Source organism: Bos indicus x Bos taurus, chromosome 12 (genome assembly GCF_003369695.1).
Source record: "Bos indicus x Bos taurus breed Angus x Brahman F1 hybrid chromosome 12, Bos_hybrid_MaternalHap_v2.0, whole genome shotgun sequence".
Taxonomy (NCBI): Eukaryota; Metazoa; Chordata; class Mammalia; order Artiodactyla; family Bovidae; genus Bos; species Bos indicus x Bos taurus.
In genome coordinates, this window is record NC_040087.1 from 18,985,938 (window position 1) to 18,996,356 (window position 10,419).

Consider the following 10,419-nt stretch of genomic DNA (forward strand, 5'->3'; position numbering starts at 1 on the left):
ATATATATGGAATTTAGACCTATTTTTTAAGACCGTTTTAATACTATTTAGGCAGTTCTTCAGCACATATGGTTCCAAGCAAACGAAAGAATCTCCAGGCACCAGAAGCACAGGGAGGCATGAGCTGAAAGAAAAGGTCCAGTTCTCAGCTTTCTGCTTGGAGGGGATCTGAGATCCTGAGAGGAGGAGCAGGAGAGAAGCAGCTGAACACGACCCGGTTCCAAGCCAGGCGCCCGCCCTCCTGCCTACGGAGTCTGAGCTGCAGAGACCCAGGAGCTGCGCCGGGGCTCCTAGGGCAGAGCTGAAGGGCAGAGGGCATCCTGGCGGCACCCAGGGTGCCAAGCTCCTGGGAGCCCCGGCGTCGGGGGAGGGGCTCAGAGCCGGCCCCGCCCCCGTCCCCCAGGGGAAGGAAGAAGAAAAAGGGGAACCGGCCCATCCTCTCACACTATACTAGCCTCTCAGGACTGAAAGCAGCTGCCCTGGGAGGACCACACAGAGGGGCAGCCTAGTAACTCTGAGGTAATTGTCATTTTAACGCTTCTACCCCTGGCCTGGGGATTGAACTGAGGGCATCTCATTTTCCTCCACGGGGCAGCTGAAATCTATTCCTGGGCCTGAGATGTCCCTTCCCCTGTTCCAGCCAAGGTTTCCTGGGACTTAAGGTGGGGACAGGTCTTGGTCTTAACACTTGAGATTCTTCAAAAACGTGTGTAATGTTCTGGAGGTAATTTATGTGGGTAAGCCACTGGAGGAAACCACTTTGCTCTGACCAGTTCCTTTGCCTGCAGTCAGCAGGATTTATAAATAGGCACTTTTAATGGGGTGGCAGCCTGGTCCTGGGTGGGGCGGGGGCGCAGTGGTTCCAAAGGCTGCAGAAGTCACCACCAGCCCCCTGCCCACTTTTCTCAGTGCACTGGCCCCGAGATAACTTCCCCTTGGGGTTTAGGCTTCCAGGTGGACACCAGAGGCTCGAAGCCACGGACCAGCAAGAATCGAAGACATCCTTCAGTCACTTCTACTCAACCAGGTTTGTCTAACAGAAGTGGGTTGTGCCTCCTTGCCTTAACTACATAGGAATGGGAGCTGACGTTCCATGTCTTCAGGGGGAGACCCTGGTCTCTTCTCTGCAGCAGGTACCCCTCCCCCCGATCCCCAGAGATAGGTCAGCTGATGCTGACTCACACAGCCCTACTTCCCTGGGTTTGAAAGATGACACTGTGGACATTACCTTGGGTGTAGAAGCCCTTCTCCCATGGCCCACACGGATTTGTGTTCCTTCTGACGACTGCACCTGGCCTTTCTCCCCTAGGGTCTGGCAGTGGCCCCCATGGGGTCTGTGAGTTCCCGAAGCCACAGGGCGGAAGCCCAGGTGGTGATGATGGGCCTGGACTCGGCCGGCAAGACCACGCTCCTGTACAAACTGAAGGGCCACCAGCTGGTGGACACCCTGCCCACCGTGGGTTTCAACGTGGAGCCCCTCGAGGCCCCCGGGCAGGCGTGCCTCACCCTCTGGGATGTCGGGGGGCAGAGCCCACTCAGGGCCAGCTGGAAGGACTACCTGGAGGGCACGGCCGTCCTCGTGTTTGTGCTGGACAGCACAGACGAGGCCCGCTTGCCCGAGGCAGTGGCTGAGCTCACGGAGGTCCTGGAGGACCCCCACCTGGACGGCGTCCCTCTCCTGGTGCTGGCCAACAAGCACGAGGCACCCCACGCCCTGCCGCTGCCCGAGATCCGAAACAGGCTAGGCCTGCAGAGGTTCCCGGGACTCTGCTGGCAGCTGCGGGCCTGCAGTGCCCTCACCGGCGAGGGGCTGCCCGAGGCCCTGGGGAGCCTGAGGCGTCTCCTGAGCTACCGCAGCCCCCGGAGTCTCCAGGTGAGTGCAGGGGGCGGCCGTCAGGAGACCTGAGAGCCTCGATCCGGGCAGAGCAGCCTGTCTTCTCTGCTCTTACAGACTGGAACACCAGCTAATCCTGGAGAGAACCTCAAGTTCTGTTTATCAAACAAGGAACCCTCCTAGGCTCAGACACAATATTTAAGTCTTGGGACTTATTGTCACCGGTGTTTATGTTGCGAATCAGCTACTCTTGGAATAATGATACTCTAAGTGTTCCAGGTGGTTCAGCAGCAAAGAATCTGCCTGCAACGCAGGAGACATGGGTTTGATCCCTGGGTCGTGAAGATCCCCTGGAGAAGGGAGTGGCAACCCACTCCAGTATTCTTGCCTGGAGAATCCTGTGGACAGAGGAGCCTGGCGGGCTACAGTCCATGGGCTCACAAGAGAATCGGACATGACTTACCGACTAAACGACAACAAAGAAAAAAAAGAAAAAACCTCAACATAATTCGTTTAGTAACTCATCATTACCACGTGTGAACTGAGAAACTATAATAACAGAACCAGTGGCTGCCGAATAATTAAGACCTAAATTCACAGAGGGAAAGAGATTTCAAAATCAGATCAGAATATCAGACTTGGACATGTTCACGATCTTATGAGTGATTGTCCTTAGTAGCCCCTAAATCGCAAGCAGTCAGGGCCAGCAGAGTCAAGCCTGCTTCCAAAGGACCTCGGGTTAGAAGCTGGCTGGGGCACTCAGCCCTGGACAGAGGCTGGGAGTTCAGACCTTCCAAAATCAATCACCTTCTCTGACCTTGACTAGTCATTCTCTGGAGGAGGGCGTGACAACCCACTCAAGTATTCTTGCCTGGAGAATCCCATGGACAGAGGAGCCCGACGGGCTACAGTCCATAGGGTCGCAAAGAGTCAGACATGACTGAAGCGACTGAACGTGAATGCATGGATGCACAGCCCTTCTCCACCTTTTTGTTATCCTGTGCTGGTCTTTTTCCAGAACCCTTCGTTGTTTTCCTTCTGTTTTCCTTCTCTTTCTTCTCCTTGTCATGTATAGATTCCCTTAAAGATCAGATTAATCAGTTTCATTCATCCATTTATTCATTCACTTAATCAAAAATATGTGGAGCATGGAATTAGTGGCAAAAGGCAATGAGTTTTAGATATGAAGCAGGGTCTCCAGATGGGAGGCGTGAATTCTGAAGATATGAAGAGCAGCAGTGTACCTCTCCCTATTTACAGGGAAAGAGGAAGTTGAACATAGCATCCTAGAAGGGTCCTCGGGGGGTGATCTTTACCTAGGATCCATGAAGCTCCTGAAATTATTTCCAAAAAGATCAGAAACTTTCATTAGATTTTCAAAGGCACCTGTCACTCCCTAAGGTAAGAAGCACCAATCTGGTCTTATCCTTCATCCAACCCAGGAATACTTCCTATAATCTGAGTTTTTTAATAGCAAGCTGCTTCCATTTGGTACTGGCTCTCATGTTAAACAGCTCTAAATGTTGGATATTCTTTCCCTCTTGGGTTCCATCAGCCTCCTAAGAGCTCCTGACGGTGGCTCTGCCCTCTGTGGAATGACATGTGACAACTGGCCCTCGACACCCCTCTGATGTCTGAGAGGTCTCTCTACCCAAAGTCTCCCCTTCTAACAGCAGCTTAGATGTGCCTGGCTTTTTCTACCTCTTGCCAGTTGATGTGTTTCAAGACTTCTGTGTTGGACTCAGGAAAGTACAAAGATGCAAAGAGAAAGGGAACAAGGTCTCCAGGCTCAGGGAGCTCTGGGTGGGGAAGCAGAGGACATGATTCCCATGAAAAGGTGAGGATGGGAGTTTACTGTGCATGTGCTGGGGCCAGTTCTGTGCTCAGTCCCTTACAAGAGATGATCTCTAACTCTCCCAATTCTGCCAAGTAGGTATCCTTCCCATTTTATAGAATTAGACACTGAGGCTCGGAGAGGTTGTGACTTGCTTGAGGCACGGCTCTTAAGTGACACTTTTGGAATTTGAACCAGATGTTCCAGCCCTTGATGATGCCTGCGTTCTTCCATGACATTGTGCTTCTAGGAGGTTTAAGCCAAGGTTGACATTTGATTAGCAGATGAGATGGGGGAGCAGTCTAATCAGAGGAAAGAGATTGTTTGGAGGCATGAGGAATAAGCCAAAAAAACCCAAAACAAAACAGAAACAGGAGGTTGGGGGTGAGAGGTGGTGTGTATTATAAAAGGAAACAAAACCAAAAGGAGGGACTTTCCTGGTGGTCCAGTGGCCAAGCCTCCACGCTCCCAATGCAGGGGGCCCAGGTTCGATCCCTGGTCAGGGAACTAGATCCCACATGCTGAAACGATGACCTGGCACAGCCAAATAAATGAATACATGTTATTATTGTTTTTTTAATGGAGAGAAATTTCAGATCCAAGTTGAGAAGGCTTCTCTGGTGGTTCAGATGGTAAAGAATCTACCTGCAATGTGGGAGAGCCAGGTTCCATCCCTGGGTCGGGAAAATCCCCTGGAGAAGGAAATGGCAACCCACTCCAGTATTCTTGCCTGGAGAATTCCATGGACAGAGGAGCCTGATGGGCTACAGTCCAGGGAGTCGCCAAGAGCTGGACATGACTGAGTGACTAACACACACACATGAGAAGGCTTAGACTTTCATCATCAGGAGTTGGTCTCAGATAAGTGAAACTGTCTGGCTTCCATTTAAGAGGCTAATTTAGTGGCAGTGTAGGGGTGAAACAAAGAGAAGTGGGAACACTGGGAATGGAGAGGCAGGGAAACCCGGTGGGTGCCTGTCACAGTCACAGAGGAGAGGAGAGGAAGACAAGAACACTGAGAGCCACTTTTAAGAGAAAAGGCTGAGAGAGGAAGAACTCGAAGACATTCAAGGTTTTGAGCCTATGTGGCAGGTGGGATTGGAATGAACTGAGAAGGTGGACACGGGAGGAGCAGGTTGTGAAGGGGTCAGAACCGCTGGGCTCTGCTGGGTCTGAATGTGTTTATAGCTCTGTTCACACTGTCATTATCTGCAGACCCTGGGGCACCCAGGACCCCCTGGAGGTATCTGCTGGTTTCTGTTCATGGAAGCTCATCTCCTCACGTGATTTGTCCTGTTTTCATGGTGAGCTCATCTTCAGCAGGGTGTGCTTTTCCCGTGTGACTGCCTTGTGCTCTGGGTTGTGACAGGGTTTCTACACAGAGGGGTTTCCCATCAGCTGTCTACTAGATGCTGGGGCTTTTGATTGTTTGAGACCAGATATCATGTTAGTTTCTCCGCTTGGGGCTCACAGACCTCCCAGGCAGTAGAAATCTGAACTCTACTAATTCATAAGCCAGGCCCCAGAGATGAAGTTTCTGACAGACGACTGTTTTTCTTTGCATTCATATCCCAAGATAAGACCATCTGCTTTCACATGCCTGGCTGAGCTGGTGAGCAGACTTTTCTAATCCCCTTTTAAGAGGGGGGTACCGCTTTAATGCTCTTGCTTTTCTGTTGAGCTCAGAGCAAAATTTTCTCCCCTCCAAACAAGAGTGAGGCCACATCTCCCATCCCCATGCAGATGCTACGACTGCAGCCCAGTCCCTAGAATCTCGGTTTGGCTTCTCTAAGATGCTCTTGGACTCCAGGCTTCACTTAACTGCTTTGGCTATGGTTTTTCCCCTTCATTTCTACCACCTGGATTTCCCTCTCTCTTTTTTTAATGTTCAATGATAGGCTACATTAAAACATTTTTTCTGACTACAGTTTACTCAACACTTATGACTCCATAGTGGAAAACATCTGCCATGTTGTTAGGCACCTGCCAGGGTCCCAGAAAAGGCTGAGAGGAGAGCAGGATGGCCTAAGGCACACAGGTGGTGGCTGGCTTTGCCTTCTCCAGGTTTCCCATCTTTCCCCCTGCTTCCATTCCAACCATGGCGGGTCTGGAGGGAGGGTGGAACCCCCTCTTCCTTTAGAATCTTGCCGGTAGGACTGGGAATTCTACTCTCCTGGCTGCTGGCAACTGGAAGGTGGGGCAGTGTGGCCAGTCGGATGGCCTCAGCCTTTGGCTCCCCTCCCAAGTCAGGCCGGAGCCCACCAGGGACGTGGAGAGGGCAGACAGAGGGGCTTCCCTCCTGCTCTTCTGCTCAGATACACATATGGGTATATACATGTACTTACACCACAGAGCTACAACACAGGGAACCTTAGGAAAAAACAAATTGTACCTTCTGTTTTATTTTGTTGTTTAAAAGGTATTCTCCTTATGGGAGAGGTATTTTGCGTGTTTCAAATCACCCACACCTTTAAGATCCACCTGCCTTCCATTAACCCATGAGCAGGAGTAAGGAGGTGCAGGAGCTGATGTGGCTGAAAAGCACATGTCTATTGCCTTCTTATATAAAATGAACTTTTTCTTTCTGCAAACACTGTATACAGTGAGATTTATTTCATGTTGGAGAGCCGATTACCTCTTTGAATATGGGTTGAGCTTCTCCCTCTCTGACTCACTGATTTTTACGTTTATTTAGGCTGTGCTGGGTCTTCCTTGCTGCGCAGGCTTCTCTCCAGTTGTGGTGAGCAGGGGTCACTCTCTAGTCGCGGTGCATGGGCTTCTCATTGCAGTGGCTTCTCTAGTTATGGATCGTGGGCTCTAGAGCACAGGCTCGACAGTTGTGGCTTCGTTGCTCCGAGACAGGAGGGATCTTCCCAGGCCAGGGATCGAACCCATGTCTCCTGCACTGACAGGTGGATTCTTTACCAATGAGTCGTCAGGGGAGCCCCTCTGACTCAGATTCTGAAGATGTTTCTGCCTCCCCTCTTGGACAGAAGCGATCCTTCGGTGAAAGTTACAAACCATAGGAGTTGGGTTTTGGTTGGGTTCTGCTGAGTTTTAAGGTTGGGGCTGTCCATCCTCAAGGATCTCTGCACTCACCTCCTCCTGTGGGGGCTTGGGGCAGCTGTGTCCTCTAAAGTGGGCCAGGCCCCCCTTCTGAGCACATGGGTGAGCCGGGATCTTGCCTTCCTTCTCATCCTCTGCTACCCGCAGCGTCCCAGCTGCAACCTCAGGTCATGCGGTGCAGTTACTTCTATAAAGACTTGTCTTGCTTCAGAGCCCACCTGATGCAACTCAAGACCAGTGGGGCCCCACACAGAAGCCCCCGCCCCCGCAGACAGACAAATGCAAGTCAGACAGCAGGAATGATGAGACTGTTCAGGCCACGCCTCTCGTGGCAGAGGCTGAGCCAAGATGGGAGAGTCCCTGAGTGAGTGGGAGGAAGACCCCCTGGAGGAGGGCATGGCAACCCATTCCAGTGCTCTTGCCTGAAGAATCCCAAGGACAGAGGAGCCTGGTGGGCTACAGTTCAGAGGGTCACAAAGAGTTGGACACGACTGAAGCAACTTAGCACATCGTACACTTTGAGCAGGGCTTCTGTGTGTAAAAGGACAACGTCATGACCCAAGCAGAAAAAGATCAAAATTCTGTGGGCCTAATCCTTTGGCCACCTGATGAGAAGAGCAAACTCATTTGAAAAGTCCGAGGCTGGGAAAGATTAAAGGCAGGAGAAGAAGGGGGTGACAGAGGATGAGATGGTTAGTTAACATCACCGACTCAATGGACACGAGTTTGCACAAACTCTGGGAGACAGTGAAGGACAGGGAAGCCTGGCGTGCTGCAGTCCATGGGGTTGCAAAGAGTCGGATATGACTTAGTGACTTAACAACAACTATCCTGCCTGGGGAGAAATTCTATTAAACCAGCATTCCAAACTCTTCAAGGAAGTCATGTGCAGAGGTGCCCCTTTCTACCACTTTGAAGACAAGATTGAGTTCTCTGGGTCGATCAGGTGATCCCCAGGAATCAGGAGCTCTGGGCAGTGGGGCGGAGCAGCTGGCTGGCTGTCAGGTTCTGTCACAGCCACGGGTCACGAGGTTTTTACACAAGCTCCGGGGTGGACCCATCACACACCCTTCCTTCCCCTCAGTCAGTGTTGGTGACTCAGGGGATTTCAGAAAGGAGCTCATGGGACATGCAACCAGCAGGTTCATCCCGAGGCGCTTCTCAGCGTTTTCGAGACAGGACTTTAGGAGCTGGATCGACACCTGAGTAAGAAGCCCGGCATTTGCTCCCCCGGCTCTGCCTGCTACACTCTGAGCTCAGGCCAGACTATGACGAATGTACTACCTGGGGGCGCTGCTTCAGGAGAGACAGAGAAAGCAAGCAAGCTGTTGAGACTTGTGGTTCCACGCTGTGAAATGCATAGACACGTGACTCTACCGTCTCCCCATACCTGACAGGAGGGAAAATAAAGGGATTTTTCTTTTAAACGCCAAAGCCCACAGGGACAAAGAAAGCAGAAGCAAATCTGGCAGGCTTGAGGTAGCACTAAGATTACAGAAGATAGAAAGTGATTCACAGACCAAAGAAAGTGGAAATATAAGTTGCTGGGGGTTGGGATGTATGTACATATGTGTATGTGTGTGTTCAGTCGAAGGACTCACTCTGTACTGCCCTGGTCTAAGTGTTGAAGGTGTATTAACCTACATAATCCCCCAACAATGTGAGAGTTTCCAGCCTGATTTGGGGGATGAGGCACAGAGAGGTTAAACAACTTGTCCCAGGTCACACAGCAGAAGTTGAACCTCTGCAGAAGTGTGGCCCAGAAACCTTGGTCTACACAGCCTCACACAAGCAAGTCCTTCTGACACAAACCCCAGGACATCTCAGGACTTGGGCTCTCATGAAGCAACAAAGGAAACATAATTTGTGGAAAGTCTGTATGGAGAGACATATCCTCAGCCTCCTTTGCTATTTTATTCAGTCTGGACAACTGGATGCTTTCAGTTTATTCTCTGGAGGTGTTACCAGTTGAGGATGAGATGAGACATCTATTCAAAAATTCCTTGAAAGTGTGTGAATGGACCAGTGAGGCTGCCTGGACCCTCCCGCTTCCAGCTCCCAGGGGCTGGCAGCGAGGTTTACACAGGGAGGTGGGAACTGGGAGCCCCTCTCTCGGAACTGGCTGGCTGGAGAGAAGATACAGCACTGGCATCTGAAGGTCCCCGGATGAACCAGCTGGCTCACCAGTTGATCAGCCCTGCCTCCCATGAGCCAGGACTCACACGAGCTTCTGGAAGTTTTCTGGTATCTTTCTCTTTCCTCCACCTACATTTTTATTATGGAAAATGTAAACATACAGAAAAGCTGAAAAAAAAATACTATAATGAACACCCATATGCCCACCTCTTAAGTACTACAATTGCTAACACCTTGGCATATTTGCTTCATCTTTAGATAAAGGTATGTACATATAGTATATTTCTGAACCATTTGAAAATGACTGCAGACATTGTATTTCACCTATATGTATTTCAGTATCTCTATTCAAAGAATAAGGATCTCATCAGCTCTAACCCACATGCATTATCACACCTGAGAAAATTTCAAATAGTTCCCAAATACATTCCGATATTCAATCCATATTCAAATTTCCCACACTGTCCCTAGAATATCATTGCATCTGGTTATTATGTCTCTTTATTCTCCTTCCTAGAACAGCCCTCCTTCCATTTGTTTGCCCCACGATGGTGATATTTTGAAGGGACCAGGTCATTCATTAAAGAAGCGTCTCAGAGCTGATGTGTCTGACTGTGTCGTGTATCATTTAATTGGTCCCCGTATCACTTGTAAATGCTGTCAAGTGAAGTCAGGTCTAAAGGTGCGATGAGATTCAGATCAGATGTTTTTGGTGACACAGGGAGGTGACATTCTCTACTTCATGCTGCATCTCATCAGGGGACAGCATTTGATTATCTCACTACTGGGGAAGCAAAGCTCCATCTCTTGCTGAAGGCAGTGAGTGATGGATTGCTCCAGTGGGAAGAAGTGATAATGCCTTACTCAAATAGAACAGATAATAAAGGACGACAGGACATCTGAGAAAAAGTCTCCAGTATGAGAGAGAGAAAGGAAAAAACTCAGAGGAAAGAGGAGAGAGAGATCATTGCAGGAAGTAAAAGAAAACTTCCCCCAAATGATAAATCTCCTTAGAAATATGAGAAGATCTCACATCCATGAAGCAAGATGGCTATAAATAAAAATTTAGAAACCAAGAAAGCGCTCTTGGAAATCTACACTGAAAATCCAATACAAAGTTGGAAGACAGAGTAGAAGTAGAAATCTCCTAAAAAGTAGAACAAAAAGATAAAGGAGGAAAAATTGGGAAATAAAACATAAGAAAACTAGGGGATTAGTCTCAAAGTTTAGCATCGGGATAATGATGTCCCAGAAAACTCAGAGAGAATGAGAAAGCAGAGGGGTGAATTATCAGATAAATAAAACAAGAACATTTTTCAGAACACATGAGTTTCCAGCTTGAAAAAGTCTAAGGAGTTGCCCGATACAAATGCATGCTATAAACATGAGCACAATACTGTTCAATTTCAGAACATCCTAAAAAAGACAGGCCACATTCTAAAGGTCAAGAACCAGAATAGCATTAAACTTAACAGCAATACTGAAACCGGAAGGATAATGGAACAAAGCCTTCAATATTCAGAGGGCAATTTGAACAATAAAGTGGTAT

General features: G+C 49.3%; 1 protein-coding gene across 1 annotated transcript; it reads left to right on the forward strand.

Annotated features, from left to right (window-relative positions):
• The first annotated feature begins 320 nt into the window (after nucleotides 1–320).
• Nucleotides 321–2,936, forward strand: ARL11 (ADP ribosylation factor like GTPase 11). The gene is made up of 3 exons (XM_027557292.1): nucleotides 321–519; nucleotides 947–1,027; nucleotides 1,310–2,936. Exon 3 carries the CDS (start codon nucleotides 1,328–1,330, stop codon nucleotides 1,904–1,906), a length of 579 nt encoding a protein of 192 aa, XP_027413093.1. The 5' UTR covers nucleotides 321–519; nucleotides 947–1,027; nucleotides 1,310–1,327; the 3' UTR covers nucleotides 1,907–2,936.
• Nucleotides 2,937–10,419: the final 7,483 nt, after the last annotated feature.

Excerpts from the sequence above, each read along its gene's own strand:
- ARL11 (XM_027557292.1), top strand. The coding sequence starts at position 1,328 with ATGGGGTCTGTGAGTTCCCGAAGCCACAGGGCGGAAGCCCAGGTGGTG.